Source organism: Barbus barbus, assembly GCF_936440315.1.
Source record: "Barbus barbus genome assembly, chromosome: 9".
Classification (NCBI taxonomy): Eukaryota; Metazoa; Chordata; class Actinopteri; order Cypriniformes; family Cyprinidae; genus Barbus; species Barbus barbus.
In genome coordinates, this window is record NC_136737.1 from 24,043,198 (window position 1) to 24,063,898 (window position 20,701).

General features: G+C 41.6%; 2 protein-coding genes across 2 annotated transcripts in view; one reads left to right on the forward strand and one right to left on the reverse strand.

Moving 5' to 3' along the window:
• LOC306875378 (E3 ubiquitin-protein ligase RNF123-like) overlaps positions 1-20,701 on the forward strand; it is a 124,558-nt gene that overhangs the window by 66,381 nt on the left and 37,476 nt on the right. The gene's annotated exons all lie outside the window — the stretch shown is intronic.
• LOC306875377 (amphoterin-induced protein 3-like) lies at positions 15,582-19,041 on the reverse strand. The gene is made up of 2 exons (XM_079425887.1): positions 18,234-19,041; positions 15,582-18,036 (listed from the first exon to the last, which is right to left on the reverse strand). Exon 2 carries the CDS (start codon positions 17,942-17,944, stop codon positions 16,466-16,468), a length of 1,479 nt encoding a protein of 492 aa, XP_079282013.1. The 5' UTR covers positions 17,945-18,036; positions 18,234-19,041; the 3' UTR covers positions 15,582-16,465.

The following is a 20,701-nucleotide window of genomic DNA, read 5'->3' on the forward strand; positions in this document are numbered from 1 at the left end:
AGGATGGGGCAAGGTCTCGCAGAGGCTGGACCAACCCCAAAATGCCCTCTGTTATGCCTTCAAGCACCCCGTTCAGTTCTGGGTGCCAAGGCAAAACTGTTTGTTTAAAAACCGGCTGTGAATTACAGGCCCTTTCCAAAAGTGCCTCCACATGCAGCCGCTGTTATAGCGAGAAAAATAAAAACAAACATTTTCAAAAAGAGAGCAAATTTCCTCTTCCAATTACCGAGTGTGTCGAGTTCCCACAAGGCGACTCACCACCCGAACTAATCCAACCCCTTGCCACACGGGTCGAGGCCTGGCGGGCCATCCCCGGAGTGTCACATACACTTCAATTCGCTCAAAGACCCCCTCGGTACAGCGGCAGGGTCTATACCTTAGTGCGGAGCAGCAACGCTCACGTTCTGGAAGAGCCGAGGTAGAGAATTTGCTGGCGAAAGGAGCTATAGAAATAGTTCCCCCAGCTCAGAGCGAGTCAGGCTTCTACAGCCGTTACTTCCTCGTCTCCAAAAAGGATGGTGGAAAATGTTATTTTATTTATTTATTAAGCGTTTGTTGTAAACATTTGTTTCAAATATCAGATTATTTTTCTTCATGGTTTTAGTTAACTATGATAACCCTGAATATGGCCTATTTAAAACTTAAGTAAAAGAGTTCACCCTTTATATATCACAGAAAAACATTTTTGCAATAGTTAAAAATGAGCGCTAGACTAAGAAAACAGCTTGTTAGTTGCACTTTTTGTTGTTGTTGTTTAATTTGTCTTCAGGTATCAAAGTCTGGCCTTTCATATCTATGGAAAAGCCGTTAATGACTTGTGAATGTAAATATTGAAAAAGACAAACTGCGGGTTTGATTTCCTTTATTGGAGACATTACATTTTTTTCCACCTCGCCTTATTTCAAGTCATGCTGTCCTGTCATTCCCACAATGCATCATTACAGATCACTATTCATAGTCAGAATACCATTTTATCATTCCAGGCAGAGGGAGGGATTCATATTTTGTCATTTAGTCTACATCGATCCCATTCATTATTGCTTTACACAGGAAATAAGGAAAGGTTGATGTGGCATTTACAAACATGATTTTCCAACCAGAAGTTATAAACATCATTGTCTTTCATTGAATTATCAGCATTGTTTTCATTCCCTTGCTGATGCACAGTGCGTGGGCAATGTTTTTAGGAAATGTCTGGTGAATTACGAAGAAATATTATTGTGAGATTGTGACGTTGTATGGCTTCTTGCAGTGAAAAGGAGGTTATGGCCCGTGGTGTGCTTGTCATTTTATTTGCGGAGATTATTGTGGAAATGCAAGAGTGGTCCATATGTCAGGAACAAGAGGCTGCTGTGTGACCGCTGGTCTGGATTGACACATCTTAAGAGAAGAAAAGAAAGACGAGAGAATCAGAATGGAGAGTGTAAAACAGGCACAATATTGAGAAAATCCTGAATAGATTGCTTGTCCCTCTGACATTTGATATGTGCTACAGAAAGCCTGAAGATGGGATTTTTCTTTGCGGATTTGTGCGATTATTAAAACAATAGTTCACCTAAGAATGAAAACATCATGACAAAGAAAGTCGAATCCATATGGCTCCCTTTGTTGAACACAAAAGATAACTTTAGGAGAATGTTCATACTCCCGTTTTTCAGTGAATGTGACTTTAGTATTTATAGAACCTTGCAGTAAATTGTTGTTAGATTAAAAATAAAACTATAAATCACCTTATAACTTACAATAGTAAAAAGCAGTAAAAATAGTTGTAAAGAAGTGATAAAAATAGCTAAATTGTAAACCCTTTTAATCATATTTTTGTGTGTAATTGAATAGTACAATGTAGTAAATTTATTTGGAATTAAAACATACTATATCATTTATATTAATATGCTATGTTTTGAGCCTTTATAATAAGTTGTTAAAACTGTGATAAATTTATTTATTTTTCATTTTTTTGTAGGTAAAAATGTCTCCCTATAACATATAAAAGTAAACAATTATATAGTTGTTTAAAAGTTTTTAAATGACATTTTTTATTTATTTTTAGTGAAGTGCTTAAATTTCTAATTAAAAATCTTTTTTTTTTTTGCAGATAAAACTATCATATTTAATTACAAAGAAATAGCACATTAAATTAAGTATTAAAACATTTGAAGTAGAAAGGCTGAAATAGTAGTTAGCAATAATATTAAATAGTACTTTTCTTTAAAAACTTACTCCAATATTCTTTACTTTTACAACTTTGAAAAATCTATTTTTATGGAGGCCTGTTTCTGACACTGAATAAAAAATAAAAAAAAGGTTATTGCGACTTTTTATCTCGCAATTCTGACTCTTTTTTTTTTTTTCTCAGAATTGCGTGATATAAACTCGCAATTCTAAGAAATAAAGAACTGCGATATATAAACTCACAATTCGAGTTTATATATCACAATTCTTATAAAAAAGTCAGAATTGTGAGTTAAAAACTCAAGATATAAATTGCGAGAGATAAATTCGCAATTGTGAGAAAAAAAGTCAGAATTGCGAGATATAAACTCGCAATTGCAAGAAAAAAAGTCAGAACGCAATTGTGACTTTATAAATCGCAATTCTGACTTTAACTTGCAATTGTGACTTTATATCACGCAATTCTGAGAAGAAAAGTCAGAATTGCTAGTTTATATCTCTCAATTCTGTGAAAGAATTTCAGAATTGTGAGATAAAAAGTCGCAATAATATTCAGTGGCAGAAACGGGCTTCCATATCTTTGTCCCCATAAACTTAACAGGTTTTTTTTTTTAAGGCCAAAAAATATCTAAAATCCATCCATCTACATTAATTTTCTTTGTATGGAAACGAGCAACTCGGACTTTCTACAAAATGTTGTCTTTTGTGTTCCACAGATGAAAGAAAATCCTTTATTGCACATTGCTTTAAAGTTCATCCCATGTCTCAATTACATTGGCATCAGTCTCACCAAGGAGATTTCAACACAAAGCGTCACATCCCTAGCGCTCTGTCATACATTTGCATGTGTATATTTGCGCCCATCTGACCGGCACTGGCAGGAATGATGGAGCCTTTCTCACTCGCCTGAAACTGTGTCGAGATGACCATCCTTTGAGGTGTGATGGCCAGTGTCCGTGTGAGCTTTTGCATTCTATGTGTATCTAAACTTTTGCAGTGATGCCATAGAAGGACAAGTTTTGGTTCCTCAAAGAACCTCTCCGTGAACAGTTCTTAAAATAACCATTTTTTCTTAGTGTAAAGAATCTTTTTCCACCAAAAAGAACATTTTGTTGGAAAGGTACCATAGATATTAAATATTCTTCATGGAACCATGAATGCCAGTAAATAACCTTATCCTATTCCCCTTATTCAACATCAAAGAGCAAGACTGAACCATTGGTACAATGTTGGCCATTTATATTCATGATAGACCAAATATGATAACAGTGCATCATGAAATAGAGGTGATGAATTGATTTTAAGCATTAGTTATAGATGTTTTATGGAACATATTGAGAAAGAACAGCAGGCAGACCTTCTGCCAGAAAGAAAATGGGTGAATAAATTCCTCTGGAATCCAAACCCTTTATTTGGCACAGTGATTTTCATTCACTGTTCAATTCTTAACCTTGAATCACTCAACTCGCAGTTTACAGGCCTGTCAAAGCTGCAAGAACATGTCACCTTCTTACAAGCTCTGCGATGACTCATGGACGCATGCAGTCGTGGAAGTGCAAAATATTAGCTTTGCTTTTTCCCTGTAGTGCTTAAAAATAAGAAATCTTGATGCTGGGGGGTGTTATTAGATGGTTATGGTGATAATAAATGAGTGTTTTTGTAATAGGCTGAGGTGGCAGCGTTCTGCAATGATTCACTGCTCTGTGAGACTCCACGCCACAGGTGGTCGACGTTCCCCATCAGTAAATACTGATTTAGTGCAGCCGTTACGAAAGCAGCCAAATGGAGCCTCTCTGTTTGCAGAATTGCTCCCTAGTTGAAGCGTTTGCAGAGAGAAAAATGGTGTTTTAATGTAATAAAAAGTATCGTCGATCCATTTCATGTAGTCCTTAGTTTAAAAGGGGGTATATCATAAAAACAACCCCCCAAACAATCCTAATTTTGTTTTAAATGACCACACTTAAATTATTATTTGGTCTAGGATTGGTTATATATTGGTATATCAACTTTAAAATATAAACAGCCATCAGCCAAAATTTCCATATTGACTTTTTTCTCAGAGAAAAAAAATTCTCTTATAGTTATTGTGAAATAAATTCTCAATTGCGAGTTCAAAAGTCAGAATTGCGAGTTCTCTCACAATTCTGACTTTATTTATCGCAATTGCGAGTTTGTATCTCGCAATTCTAACTTTTTCCCTTAAAATTGTGAAAAATAAACTCGCAATTGCATGGTATTAAGTCAGAATCGCAAGATATAAACTAGCAATTCTGCGAAAAAAAAAAAAAAAAGTCATAAATGTGAGACATAAACTTGGAATTCTGATTTAAAAAGTCAGAATTGTGAGTTTATATCTGCCAATTCTGACTTTTTTTTCACAAAAATGCGACTATATTTCTAAGAATTGTTTATATCTTGCAATTTTGGCTTTTTCAGAATTTAGTTTTTTTTTTTTTTTCTTGCAGTTGCGAGTTTATATCACGCAATACTGACTTTATAACTTGCAACTGCAAGTTTATATCGCACAATTCTGAGAAAAAAAAGTCATATCTGCGAGATGAAAAAGTTGCAATTACCTTCCATAGTTTTCATAGTACTATGAACTCAAAAGCCTCATTGAATTTATTTATTGCACCTGTTTTTGTTGTTGTTGTTCAGTTCCTGGTAATTCCACCCAGAATCCTGTGCATCTGTGCCACCTTGTGTTCTGCAGACTTCCTTTCTCACCCTTTCCCTGTGAAACTGAACTGACATGCACGTGTTTCTGAGCTGTTTCTCTGTTCAAAACTCTGTGGACTTCAGGCTCGGAGTTCATGTCTAAACATCCTGTTAGGTTTAGAGAGTGTAAAAGGATATTCTCGCACACACATCTAACGGGGGAAGTCCTTAATGATAGCGCTATCGATACCCAGAACTAAACCAGTTTAAATGCTTAAGAAAAAAAAAAGAGAAAAAATACTACAAACACTGCCCAGTCCCCGTTTCATTTTTTTATTGCCAGTTCCAAATTCTTTGGCAGTTTTCTGTGAGAATCATAATGGTTCATTTCATTGTATGTGTGTGTTTTAATAGTAATGTGCATTTGAGAAGGCTGACCTGCAAAGGTTGGTGTTACTTTGACCTGGTCCCTGACACCCAGTACTTTCCACGTTCTCCAGTGTGGTTTGATTTTTCAATTCCAATGAATCTAGGCCAAGGACGTAATTCCATTTTATTGATATCTGACATTTTTATTTTTATTTTTTTAATTTAAATATTTTCTTTTAAATTTTATTTTGATTCCGATGCATGTTTTGATATAAAAATATATTTGAAATACATTTTCTGAGCTTTACAAACTACCAACATGGCCTAGTCACAAACTTTGTAGTGCGTTTTGCCATACCTTGATTTTATTTTCAGCTTCGTGATGAATAGGTTTCAGATTGTTGGGCTTTTTTAAATGCTGAAGTCAGAGAGACGTCATAAATTGTTAATGAAGGCTGCCGGACCTTTACTCTAAAGCCATACTTTAGATAGTCTGTCTTATTTGACTATGCTAGCTTTCCCTCAGTGATTAGGAATTAGGACATTAGGAAATGTGACTGATTGTATACGAAATTCAATCCGTAACGATTCCATTAAGCTTTCTTTCTTTCTTCTGTGACAATGGGAGTTAAGCAAGATTTCCAGTAAATAAGAGCTTAAATTTCAACCTATTATATGATTTTAAAACACTTAGTATACAGTAGTACACAAGTTGGATGGACCAATTTTAAGATATTTATGGTATATTTTTCCCTCTTTTTTTGTCTTTTGTCATATGCCAAAGAGCAGCATAAACATTCTGCTAAACATCTCATTTTGTGTTCCATAGAATATGATATATATTGGCTATACTGTATATACATTTCACTTTAACTCATTTGAAAGTATGTTGTTGTTACAGAAGAGGCCCGGAGACAGACAGATGGTAATGGGTAAGTTTATTGAACCAGCAGAGAGGCAGTAGCGGTGAGTATCAGACTTGGAATCTTAGGTGAAGTCGCTGGAGATTAATTTAGGATCTTGTCTTGCAGGTGACACAGGGCTGGAGGACTGAACAGAGGAGACACACACCGCCGTCGTGGAGCAGACTGGAAGGTTTTCCTGGGGCAGACATACGAGGGATCCTAGGAGCATACACACAAGAGGTAAGAAGGTTATCAGGTAAGTTTGTCAGAAAGGTGGTAGAACTAGGCTTGGGGTAGCGCTAGCAGTCCTCTTCGGATTAACGAGACCGGACGTCTAGTGTTTGGCGGTGTGTGTCTTTATAGGAGTGTCGTGATGAGGGACATGATGAGGTGCAGGTGTTCGTGATCAGAACTCAGGTGAGGGTGTGCGCATTGATTGGCTGGTGGCAGAGCCTGGCAGGTCTGTGACATTACCCCCCTCTCCACGGCCCGCTCCCAAGGGCCGAGGACCCCGACGCCGCGGCGGCCTGCCTCTTCCTCTAGGTGCAGGTCGCTCTGGATGGTTTGAATGGAAATCAGTGAGGAGAGTCGGGTCAAGGATGTCGTCCCGAGGTACCCATGACCTCTCCTCTGGACCATACCCCTCCCAGTCCATGAGGTATTCAAGTCTGCCGCCTCGGCGTCGGGAGTCCAAAATCTCCTTCACCTGGTAGATGGTACCATCCTCTAGGATCAACGGGAGAGGGGGATCCTCCATGGGGCCAGGCTCTGCGGGAGTACAAACAGAAGTGTGGTAAGGTTTGAGCAGGGAAACATGGAAAGTCGGGTGGATCCAGTATTGTGAGGGGAGCTGGAGCTGATAAGTGATGGGGTTGATCTGTCTTACTATGGGAAAGGGACCAACAAATCTGGGACTCAGTTTCTTGCAGGGTAGACGCATCCGGATGTCCCTGGTTGACAGCCAGACCTTCTGACCAGGTTGGTATTCGGGAGCTTCGGATCTACACAGGTTGGCTGTCATCTTGCGTCTATGTACTGCTCGCTGCAGGTGGAAATGAGCGGCGTCCCAGACCCTCTCGCTCTCCCGGAACCAGTGGTCCACAGATGGTAAGTCCGACGGTTCACCCGACCAGGGAAACATGGGTGGCTGGTAACAGAGTATGCACTGAAAGGGAGTCATGCCGGTGGCTGGTTGGCGTAGGGAATTCTGGGCATACTCGGCCCAGCCAATAAACTGGTTCCAGGAGTCCTGGTGGTCATGGCAGAAGCTTCGGGTTACCTCCTGAATCTTTCTTTCCGTCTGCCCGTTCGTCTGTGGATGGTAACCCGAGGATAGACTGATGGCCACACCTAGGAGTCTAAAGAAGGCCTTCCAAACCCTCGAAATGAACTGAGGACCTCTGTCAGAGACGATGTCTTCAGGGATGCCGAAGTACCGGAAGACGTGGTTGAACATTAATTCTGCCACCTCCATGGCGGTGGGCAAACCCTTGAGGGGAAGGAGGCGGCAAGCCTTGGAGAAGCAGTCTACGATCACGAAGATGCAAGTATTTCCATCCGAGGGGGGTAGTTCAGTGGCAAAGTCAACTCCTAGGTGTGACCAGGGGCGGTTGGGAACAGGCAGAGGTAGGAGCTTGCCTGCAGGTAGACGTCGGGGGTTCTTGGACATAGCGCAGTCCGCACATCCGCGGACAAACTTCTGAACCTCCTCTGCCATGTTAGGCCACCAGAAGCGATCCTTCAGTAGCGAGAGGGTGTTGTTGGTCCCGGGGTGGCCAGTGCCCAGAGAGGAATGGACGGAGTGAATGAGCTGTGAACGTTGGGACCTGGGGATGTATTGCAGTCCTGGGGGACAGCCCGGCAGGGTGTTCGTGGAGGCATTGGAGGAGGTGGTTGGATCCGGTTGCCACTGGATGGGATTGACGAACAGTTCTTCAGGGATTACAGGTTCTGGTTCCTCTGAGCTTTCATCTTGGGAGTCAAAGAGACGGGAGAGGGCATCAGCTTTGATGTTTCGGGAACCTGGTCGGTAGGAGATTGTGAAGTTGAAACGAGTGAAGAAAAGTGCCCAACGGGCCTGGCGTGGGTTTAGTCTCTTGGCTTCCCGGAGGTACTGCAAGTTTTTGTGGTCAGTTAGGACAGTGAAAGGATGTTGGGCACCCTCCAACCAATGCCTCCACTCTTCCAGGGCTAGCTTGATCGCAAGAAGTTCCCTGTTACCGATGTCGTAATTCATCTCCGCCAGGCTGAGCTTATGGGAGAAGAAGGCGCATGGATGGAGCTTGGCTGGAGTCCCCTGCCGTTGGGAGAGAATGTCTCCGACTCCAGACGTGGACGCGTCGACCTCGACGATGAACGGTTTCCTGGGGTCGGGATGAACTAGGATGGGCGCTTGGGTGAAAGCTTCCTTCAATAGTAGAAAGGCCTGAGTGGCTTCTGGTGTCCAGCGTAGGACCTTGGGTTTATCTTGGAGTAGGTTAGTCAAGGGGCTAGTGATTGTGCTGTAGTTCTGGATGAAGCGACGGTAGAAATTGGCAAACCCCAGGAAACGTTGGAGCCCCTTGATGGTGTCAGGAGTGGACCATTCTCTGATAGCCTTCACCTTACCCTCGTCCATTTGGATACCACTGCTGCTGATGTTGTACCCAAGGAACTGCACTGAGAGAAGATGGAAGGAGCACTTTTCTGCCTTAAGGTACAGTTGGTACTCCCTCAGGCGTTGCAGGACCTCCACAACGTGGCGTTGATGTTCTGCCATACTCCGGGAGTATATGAGAATATCGTCGATATAGACCAATACAAACCGGTGTAGAAACTCCCGGAGTACCTCATGCATAAAATCCTGGAAAACGGAGGGGGCGTTGACAAGCCCATAGGACATAACTAGGTACTCGTAGTGGCCAGTAGGGGTCACAAATGCGGTCTTCCATTCGTCCCCCTCACGTATCCGGATGAGGTTATAGGCGCTGCGGAGGTCCAACTTGGTAAACACAGTGGCTCCGCGTAGATGTTCTAACGCCATAGGGACGAGGGGAAGAGGATATCGAAATTTCACGGTGATGTTATTCAGAGCTCTATAATCAATGCAGGGCCTAAGTCCGCCATCTTTTTTGGCCACAAAAAAGAAACTGGATGAGGCAGGGGACATTGAGGGGCGAATATAGCCCTGCTTGAGAGCCTCCTCAATGTACTCCTCCATGGCCTTCTGCTCGGGGATGGGGAGAGGATACATTTTGCCACGGGGCACTGGCTCACCCGGTAGGAGGTCGATTGCGCAGTCCCATGGCCGGTGAGGAGGCAGCTGGGAGGCTTTCCGGGGGCAGAACACGTCCTGGAACTGGCTGTAACAGGCTGGGATGTCCATGGAGAGTTACTCTGGTGGGCGTTCAATGGAAGTAGCGTTGAGGTTCAAGGAGACGGAGGGTGGTGAAGTGGGTCGTGGAATCGTGGGGAAACACCCCTGGAAACACTGTTCTCCCCATTTCAGTACCTCAACAGACTGCCAGGAGATGTTAGGTTCATGTAGGATGAACCAGGGATGTCCCAGGATGATGTCAAATGTTGAAACCTCCAGAACCAGCAATTTAATCTCCTCTTCGGGAAGCAGACCAATTTTAAGTTGCACTGGGCCAAAGTATCGATCTACGCACCTGCGGCTTATGGGGGTGCCGGTTACTGACTGGATCTGGTAACGCCTCTGCGTGATGGTGGTTGGGAGTCCGAGTTGGCGACAGAGGGTGCCCGAGATGAAATTACCGGCGGAGCCGGAGTTGAGGAGTGCGAGGGCTGTAACAGAGAATTTAGGGCCAGTAAGAAGCACTTCGATGGTCAGTGGTTTAAGATTAGGCACGTCGGGGCAGATGGGACTCACCATTATGTGCGGAGGTCGCACTGGGCATGAGGTGCGTAGGTGTCCCCTTTCTCCACAGTAGAGACATAGACCGAGGGAAAAACGTCTAGCTCTTTCCTGGTTGGATAAACGGGAGTGGTTGAGCTGCATGGGTTCTTGTACTGGTTCTGGAGGGTACAGATCGGCAGGACGGCGGAGGAGAGGGCCGTGGCGGTTATCAGTGTTTAATTCCTCTAGGCAGGAGTGCATACGGGTGGAACATCTGATGGAGTATTGAATGAGATTTTCCAATCCTAAGGAGTCATCCACAGCTGCCAATTGAAGACGGAGACACGGTTCTAGACCTTGGCGGTAGGCGATTAGGAGGGCTCGCTCGTTCCAACCGCTAGCAGCGGCAAGGGTGCGGAACTGGAGGGCGTATTCTTTAATAAGCAGTGAATTTTGACGTAACTGATACAACTGATCACAAATAGAGGTGTCTAGGGCTGATTTACCAAAAACTTCTCGAAAATGGTGAATACAATTTTGGGTTGACTGAGTAACCGGACCACCCTGTTGCCAAATGGTTCCCGCCCACTGTAGGGCCTTCCCCTGGAGAAGTGAGATGATGTAAGCTATCTTGGAACTTTCGTTAGGGAACTGCTGGGATTGCATCTCAAATGTGAGAGAGCATTGGAGTAAAAACCCGTTGCAATCCTCCGCCGATCCTGAGTAGGGTGCTGGTCGGGCCATGGGACTGGAAATCGGCGTCGAAGAAGAGTTGCCGGTAGGTGCGGTGGGTGCTGGTGATGGTGCCGGGGTGAGAGTTCGTCTCATGAGCTCGACGAGTTCTTGGAAGGGATCGGTGGTGCTCATGCTGCTGGTCGTCGGTGATGGTCCGGTCTTCTGTTACAGAAGAGGCCCGGAGACAGACAGATGGTAATGGGTAAGTTTATTGAACCAGCAGAGAGGCAGTAGCGGTGAGTATCAGACTTGGAATCTTAGGTGAAGTCGCTGGAGATTAATTTAAGATCTTGTCTTGCAGGTGACACAGGGCTGGAGGACTGAACGGAGGAGACACACACCGCCGTCGTGGAGCAGACTGGAAGGTTTTCCTGGGGCAGACAGACGAGGGATCCTAGGAGCATACACACAAGAGGTAAGAAGGTTATCAGGTAAGATTGCCAGAAAGGTGGTAGAACTAGGCTTGGGGTAGCGCTAGCAGTCCTCTTCGGATTAACGAGACCGGACGTCTAGTGTTTGGCGGTGTGTGTCTTTATAGGAGTGTCATGATGAGGGACATGATGAGGTGCAGGTGTTCGTGATCAGAACTCAGGTGAGGGTGTGCGCAGTGATTGGCTGGTGGCAGAGCCTGGCAGGTCTGTGACAGTTGTTCTTGTAAAGTTATGGTCACATTTACCATCGTTTACCATTGCAAATTTTCACAGGCCAAATCCAGTCATTTCAGTAGGAATTGCAACATAGTATTTGACATTTTGACCAACATAAAGCTATTTGATTTGAAAGTGCTTTCTCATTTAACAAAAAAATCACTAATTTAACCACATCTTCAGTATGCAACCAACAGAGAAATAAAGATGCACAATGAAACTGAAATGTTTAAGTGAGGTTGCATTAAATTATTAAATTATGTATTATATATTTGATGCATATTTTATGAATGGGGTTTAATTGGTATTTTAATGTTTTAAATATTTTTTTTAAAACGGTGTAATATGCTAACAGAACAAGGGGGGAAAACACATTGCAACAAAACTGCTTGTTTTCTTAAGTTAGAATTAATCAAAGCTTTCCTTTCACCCTCGCAGTTCCAGAATGAAAGAACAACCGAAAAACAACCGCAGTGACGGATTAATCTCAGATGTAGATTACACATAAATCTGTCCAGACAGTGTTTGTAGGAGACCAATCTCAACTCTTTATTAGTCTGGCTTACTTGCAAGGTTCATCAGAACTGTAAATATTCTTGACTGATGAGCGCTCTAATTTTGTTTGCTGGTAATCGAAGGACTGTTGTCACGCTGTGATGAAATACCTACTGTATGTAATGGATGGGCCAGAACAGCAGGAAATGAAAGATGTTGTAAAGGAGGGTGATTTGTCTGTCATTCTTCACAGGGATCTGCTTTTCAAACCTAAACCAAAGCAATCATATTCTGAATTTGTATATAATTCATAATTTTTAGTGTGAAATACCATAAACGTATTTGCATGGCAGAATGCAAATGCATGTTTTGTAAATTGTTTTTGATTATGATGACGACTTGCCATTCATCATGATTGCTAAGGTTACGCCTCAGACACAGTAGTTATATAAGCTATTTCATTCTCTCAAATGCATTTTTTTATTACACTTCCAGTTCCGCTTAAAGCATTCAGGAATAGAGTCAAGCTAATCGCATTCGTCATTTACATGTTCACAGGCTGTTGGGCAAAACTGTTGGATTTGTCCTGCTGAGCTTTAATGGTGTAAATCTTGCAGAAAAGTCAGGAAATGAAAGCCGAGCTGATGTGACTGCATTATGGGAGACTAAAGCAGTGTGTTTATTTTCAATGTAGTGCTGATTAAAGCCTTTCTGCAATAAATTGTCTGAAAGAAGTGAATTAAAACTGTCCATCACAGCTTACACCAAGTGCAATGTGACTAACAGAAACAAAATTATATAATACCAAATGCACCAAATATACTGTATAATATGCATTATATATAGACTAAAATTACACCGTGCTTTATGGACTTCCCTTCACTTTGTGTGCATTAAAGATGTTTTGCACTTTAACTTATTAATACAGTTAAACCTATTTGCTTAATCCCATGCATTTATTTTGTTTCAACTTAAAATGTTGTTCATTTACTTCTAAAAGTTTAAATTTGGTGTAAAAAAGGGCTTTTTACTAAAACCTTTTATATTGTATCAAGATATAGTCTGTTTACAACATGTTGCCAATGTGGACCAATAAGCTACGTATCATATAGCAGCAGTGGTAAAGAGAAAATGTTAAGGAACCCTTTAATGCTCGAGGCTTAAACAAAAGCCCATATTGGTTTTCCAACACAGACATCTGAAGCTCAGTATGGTGCACGAGGAAGAATATTTTTAGACCAGCATTACAGCTCAGCAGATGTTATGACAATAGGATTCCCCTTTACCCATTCACCTGCAATATAGAATGGCTTGTGGTTGATAAGTCCATATTGTGAATATATGTGTTGTAAACTTATAGAAAGAATATTGGGTTTTAGTTTATATTGCGTGCCTTTTTTATGCTACTTTACGTATCATTATCACTGTTAACATAGATTCACTATAAATGTAAGAGTTTAGTCATTCACTGTGTTATTGGGTATCGTCTTGCAATCTTATTTTCCTAATGATGGACTATTTACAGTACACATGCATGTACATGAAACTGATATCGAAAAAGCCCTCTTACACACAGACCTTGGGTTTCAGTTAGCCCCAAGCTCATATGAGGTTTCTCGTGTGCTTTTTTTGTGCTGTCACAGTTTTGACATATTGTTCTTTGACAGTATTGATCCTGTGTGATAAATAAAACACTAATGATGTGGACCACACACAGCTCAGAGGCAGCAACTGCACCCCGCTGCATAAAGTCCCTTATAACAGGAGCTTTATACAGCTTGAAAAGACACACAACCAGTAGAACATGCATTCAGGGTGGTGATGATTATGGAATCTGGTATATTTGAGCATGTGGATATTGTAAGTGTTGTAAATGTATTGCTTTAGTGAAGGTGGGGTAAGATGTGCCAGTGTGGCAAATTATGTAAAGTTTTGGTCATGTTAATATTCATTTAGAAACGGGCTGTCAGATGCAGGTGATTAAGAAATGCATATTAGAAAATTCAGTTGTATTCCTAAAATATAAATTCCCATTGTATGAAACCTTGAAAAATTGTCTAGCTAAAGATTAGCCATGAATCATTGGTGCTTTAGGGTAAGAAATCACTCAACAAATAGCGATAGTAAGCTTTGTATCCAAATCCAGAAAATGCTGTTACAAAACATTAAACAATTTAAAAAATAGTATTTATTAAAAATAGTTTGCTACATTAGTAGTATTAGCAGTATTACACACCTCATTATAAAATGTTGTATACAAAAACGTTTTGTGATATTACAATGTTATGACTATTGAAATGTGAATATTTTGCAGCAAACTAGACTAAAATACTTAAAAGAACACTGCACTTTTCTTGGAAATAGGCTCATTTTACAACTCCCCTAGAGTTAAACAGTTGAGTTTTACCGTTTTTGAATCCATTCAGCTGATCTCCGGGTTGCGATTGAATCTCTGAAAAGTTGGGATTTTCTAGGCTGATATGCCTAGAATATAGTTCCTAGCCATATCGGCCTAGAAAATCCCAACTTTTCATTTTCCCTCAGTCTTAGTACACAATGTAACTACAGAAGTGTCAAGCTTTAAATATGAAAATTATCAAAACTCTTTGGTCATTTTTGAGCGAGATGCTAATGGTCTAATCGGATTCAATGATCTATACTAAGCTAAGCTAAAAGTGCTAACGCCAGACCCGGAGATCAGCTGAATGAATTCAAAAACGGTAAAACTCAACTGTTTTAGGCTCATTTTACAACTCTAGGGGAGTTGTAAAATGAGCCTATTTCCAAAAAAATAATCTGTTCCTTAAAGAATATGGGATTGTGGATTATTTTTCTAATTTACATTAATGTATTTACTTACAGTATTTACTCAGCCTCTTTTTCTGCTAAACCTTAAAAAAAATATTTTGAAAAATGTTGGTAACCTAACTGCTTTGTACCGTTGGTACCATTTCTCAAAATATCTTCATTGTTGTTCCACATAAGAAAGCCATACAGATTTGGAATGAAGTGAGGGTGAGTAAATGATGGCAAGATTTTCATTTTTAATTATTCCTGTAAATAAAAAGTGGCACATCTTACCCCACTCTCTTCTACACCAGAGCCTAGGTGTAAACTGTGCATGCCTTGGATGTCAAAATGTGTGTCCATACTGATATGGTTTGAATTGAGGCACAAAACAGTGAGGTGATGATGATGGTTATGATGATGGTTTTAGTGATAGCAGTACAGTTTTGGATGGAACACACTCATTAGTATGCAGTTATTCTGGGCAAGATGGGCTTCGGCTCAAGGGTAATGTATTATTGTAAAATCTCCCTTTACCCGTACGTTTTAACTTGTGGGTCACGGCATATCTCCAGACCATCACACAAACTTGATTAATCTGAATCTCACCCTTCTCTGGGCCTGAGATTCCAGAGATAAAAATAGTTTTAGTGGTTTGTGCTGCAACTTCATTGGTCAGTAAAACTTTTGCATGCCATTGTCAACCAAATATGGACATTTTTGTATGCTATTGTCAAAAGCGGCCATGACATTCACAGACATTTAGGGTTGATCCCAGATATATCTCACAATGTCTGTCATGATCTAATTGGCAGCAACTTTTGATGATGTTATGTTCTTACATACAGTTGCACACACACTTTAATTTTACTCTGGAATAGAAAAGCAGGAACGCTAGGACACATTCAATAGTTTGAATGTTCACCTTTGCCATAAAGACTTTAATTAAGAATAAGAAGGCAGACATTTACCTCTGGGGTCGAAGCAAAAGGATTTATTAAGAAGCTGACAAAGTAGGGATTTGTGGAAGGGGAGGGGTGGGTGTCAAGGGGAAACATGGAATGCTTAGGGAGAGGGGAAAAGTACTTTTCCACAGATTCCATTTAATTAAAATTCATCCATTTCAATTTATAATCATACTAAGGATGATGTGACCTCTGTGTGATATCCACATTCATTCGAATAGGTTAGGAGCACCACTTTGCACAACTGCAAGTTAATTTCTTTAAAACAACAATCTCCACTTTTATAGATGCATTTTATCTTGCCCAAACCCTTACATTTGCAAAGTGGGCATGGCCCCTTGAAAATTAATTACTGCTGCTAACTACTCACCGAATTGCCAATCTGAAACACAGGGATACAAAGGACATCTAAAAAAAACATTCTAGTTATATTCTAGTATATAAAAAAACTAGAAATCCGGTATGCGCTTCTCATTCTCCTTCATGTCATTCATGCTGTTTCTAGAGTAGAGTAGGGTTTATGCAGTATTCAGTGGGTTATAGGCTCTAGACAAGGCATTCATATCTATGAATCTATCAAGGCTCAAGCAGTGGTAAAGGGAAAGCTTTTTACCCTTCTTAGCTTTTGTATTTTCACCAATTCCTTCCTCTCATACCGTCGTGGCTCAGTCAAGCCTTAAAGCTGATTCTTGGGAGCTCTTGGCTCCATCTTTTTGCCTTTTTGTTTTTATATCTTTCATCTCTCTGATTGTATCTGTGCTGTCCTGCTCCCTGCTTTGGGCTTGCAGAGGCCTCTCCCTGATCTGTCCTGTGTAGCTGTGCAGTTGCAGACTGACACGTTGAAGGACCCACATGCTCGTTTGAGCAGGTCATTGGGATGGCAGTAAGCAGCCACTATGGCACAATAGTGGTATCTGAGAAGACTGAAGTGACAGAGTCAGCATCGCCTCGCCTTACTGCCAGCTTGGGATACTCAAGGGCCAGTGCTGCCCGCAGCTTCCCATTCTGTGCCTCCTTGATGGGTTCCAGAAAGACCACATGCTTGTTGTTACTGACCTTGCGGCCGGGGCCCTCCGTGGTGGCAGGTGGCGTGGGTGTCAGGATAGACGACTGGGCACTGCATTCGTTCGCAAGGTTCGGCGTTGCTGGTAGAGGCTGTTTGCGACACCAGCAGCGACAGGGTGTCAAGAAGAGGTACATAAGGACCAAAATCAGGCTGACAACACAGCCCAGAAGGGTTGTAAAGCCAGTGTTAAAGGGCTCGTCCTCTTGACGGCGGATCTGCACGGTTACATTAACTTCGAGAGAATCGTTGCTTGACTCTTGATGGTTTTGAACCATGCACAAGTAAACCCCAGAGTCGTTTGTGTGTAGTGCCAAGATTTCCAAAGAACCATTTGAATACATTCGTAGTGTATTGTTACTAAAAGGAGGAGCAATGTATCCGTAACGTTGGGATACCCACGAATAGTTGAGATGCTTCCCATTTAATGATGTTATACAATCTAACATCACTGAGTCCCCAGCATATGCCTCCATACTAACTTTCTTCACTGGAGGTTTTATTTTGCAATTCTCAAAGTACCGTACATGCTTGAGAAAACGCACCATGGCCCGTTGCTCACCGTAAATCAAGCACGTATGCTCCTCCCAAAAATCTGTCACTGAGGTAAAACCTCTGTACTCCCATTGTTTAAACAGGCTGTACATGGAGCAGTCACAAATTAGGCTATTGTTGTGCAGGAACAACCCATTCTGTATATTTTCCTTTAGAGCTTGGATGTCTTTGACAGGAAGGTTGGGCATACGGTTCGAACTTAGATCCAGAGTCGTGAGATTAGGATGTTCTTGAATAGAAAAGAAGGGGAAATCTGTCAGTCTGTTATGGCTTAGGTAGGCTTTTTGGAGGTTACTCAAACCACTCAGGGCTTTGCTTTCTACCCTCACTATGTGGTTGTTGTAAAGGAGTAACTCCTTGATTCCTATTAACTCTTGAAAGTAGTGCTCCTCTATAATGTTCAGTTGATTGGAGGAAAGGTCCAGATGGCGTATGTTGCTTGTATTCCGGAAGGTTCCAGGAGTGAGTCTGCTCAGCTGATTGTGGGCTAACCGTACGGTGTCAAGATTGAGCAGACCAGCGAAGCTACCCTCCTCAAGACGTTCTAAGCGGTTGTGATTGAAGTCCAGAGTTGCAGCCATTACGGGCAACTCTACCGGTACTTGGTTGAGGCCGAGGTTGGTGCAGCTCAGGATATCGGATGCAATTAGGCAGCCAGAAGGGAGATTGGCTCTGACTAGCTGCAGCAGAAAAGAGCTCAGCATTAGGGGTGCGGCCACACACTGAGCACACAACATTGTGCGGTCAGGATGCATTGCTTGGGAATCAGAGCAGCCAGAGTTTCACCAAGGTAGAGGTCCACTCTCTGTTTGAGTCAAAGCTGTCGTCCTGGCTAGGTGTTGTTAACCTTAAAAATTGGATTTCAAGACAAGGAGAACAAGAAGACCTTGGTTATTTAATACAGTGGATATCTTGCTCAATAATTATTTTCAGCCCACTGTCAGCCCAAGGCATGAGAGTGCATCAGTATTATTATTTAATCAAATTGCTTACAACTTACACAATTCTAATATTAGAAGTTGAAGACGATAAGATTATCTTTACCTTAAGGTTACCAACAGTTACTCCAAATATCCCGCCTCATAACTCTTGTTTGAATTTCGAATGCTGCCCCAGATTTTTAGTCCATTCTCAAGTAGAGAGAGTTGGTCATTCAAGTCACGAAAGGGAAATAAATAGTTTTTGTCTCGTCCTCAAGGCTGAGCCCAACCTTCTGTGCACCATCCTTTTAACAGTTTGTGTTGTTTTGCAGTCCTGACATCTGAGACGGAACAGAAGAAGTCTTAAATCAAGAGTTAGCTCGCTGCCGCAGGCTGGAGGATGTTTTTGAGAAAGTCAGCATCCTGGCCAGTTCAGTTAGTATAATCATGCGCACAGTGTCACATGAGCACTGGTCCACAATAACAGTCCACAATACAAGTAATCTGATGTTTGTTTTAACCAGAAGATACAGACACAGCGCAGTTGTTTGTCAGTGTTGCTCCAGAACCAGAAGAAATTAGTCCTTAAATATTAGACATAACATTTTGTCTGCTCATTTTGTTCAAATGACAAAGGACATCTAGGGCTACTAACTCTCGGTGACTTTTGAGCTTCCAGTGTCCACGTGGCATCTGGAGAAACTGGTGAAAAGATTAAAGCACAAAGAAAGATCATGATCTTTTTGGTACCCCTTTTAGATCCAAGTCTCTTGTCAACATTTTTCCTCCTCAGCATGCATCCTTTTTTTTCCCTTTCCTCCGATTTGCTCTCTGAATTTTACGGGTCTTCCTCCTTGTCCTCTCTGTCGCTGTCTCACAGAGATTGAGTGTGTACTACACTCCCTCTCCGTCTCTCTCTCTTGTCTCTATGCGCTCTATAAACAGACAGGCATGGAGTTTCAGAGGAGGGGCGCTCTGGAGAGGGGTTCTTCTGAGTACTGATTGGTTGAAGTCAGAGATTATGAAAGGGAAGTGTTTGCCAGAGCCTCCCATGGTCGTGATGTTTTTTTCCCATCCCTTGTGATCCTCCAATTATGCATTTGCCTTTACTGATACCTCTTACACAGGTTATGTTTACTCTCTCTAGCTTTAATATCTCATTGACTTGTGTTAATGGGGATCTGAATAAGCCTTAATCGCTTGGGTTAAAATTAATTAATTTGAAGTGATTTTATAGAGGATTTCTGCTTAGTGCATATGATGTTTATATAATTAATTTATTTTTGAAAGCTAGTTGTGATTAGCTAACCATTTAAAGGGAAAGTGTCTAATTTCTATCCCTAGCAGTACTTTCCATTTGCTTTCCTGTTGCTTTTCCACTGTCCTGTAAAGTAGAGCCAAAAATAGAAGTAAAATCACTGCAAACATAATCCATATGATTTGGCTATATTCTTGTCCTATATCAGTGTTCTGAAGTCATGCATTTGGATCAAAAGTAGTCATCATGTTGTGCCAAGTTTGATGTCAGTGACATCAAAAGCGGTTCTTGCCTGTCTCGTAAATGAAAGCAATTCACAAAGTTTGAATATCCTGTTCATTGTGTATTCATTATGCTTGAGTGCACACTATAAACCTGACATTACTCATCCTCATGAATTAAAGATAGTGGGTGTATCTGTGCCCTTGAATTTATTGAATTTATTTGCACCTGTGGAATCTTTATGTATGAATAAATGTCTTTATCTTGCTTATAGCACACATTTTCTTTATGTATGTGTGTGTATTATTGCCTGTTTAAGCTGTCTCTGCCCCTCGGTTATAGTTGCACAAGCTTTGACTACTGTCCGCCTGCATTATCCTCTGAAACCACTGCTGTGAGCCACTGCCAGTGGTGTTCAAGTAGTCCTACATACACTCTCACAATCCTCTGGGTCCCTCTAATACACAACCCATTACTTCTCATCATCTTCGCCAGTTTCATATCTATAATTGATTGTTGACGCTCGCATTTTTGACAGGTTTCTTTTCACCTTTCCTCGGGCGAAATATTTCACGGAGAGTTTAGCAAAGACTGAGTCTAAGCTTCTCACTGGCAAAAGTCCCCCGATATAACATTGTTCTGGAAAATTGGTTTCCTGGCTCTAAGCTTGCTCATTTTTCAAAAACAATACTCTGGAAGTGAAGGAAACATGCAGGAAGATAGGAAGATGAACCCAAAGGTTAATAGCATAGTCTCTCCTGTATATGTTTCCGGACAACCATCAATTTCAGCTGGAAGTTGTTCTCAACCTTTTGATAACTTTGATCCAAGAACCAGTGAAGCATCTAACTGCTTATTATGGCATCCCTGCTGACGTCTTCACCGCGCTCTCTTCAGCATGACATATAAGTCGTGACGTATTGTCAAGTATGGTGACCCATACTCGAAATTGGTGCTCTGCATTTAACCCATCCAAGTGCACACACACAGCAGTGAGTAGTGAACAAATGCACACACACACACACACACACACACACCGTGAACACACCACGACTTCCCCCATCTGCTTATCCATCTGCTTCCAGAAACACCTTAGAAAGCACTTTCAAACT

Coding starts and splice junctions, on each gene's coding strand:
- LOC306875377 (XM_079425887.1), bottom strand. CDS start 17,944: ATGCATCCTGACCGCACAATGTTGTGTGCTCAGTGTGTGGCCGCACCC.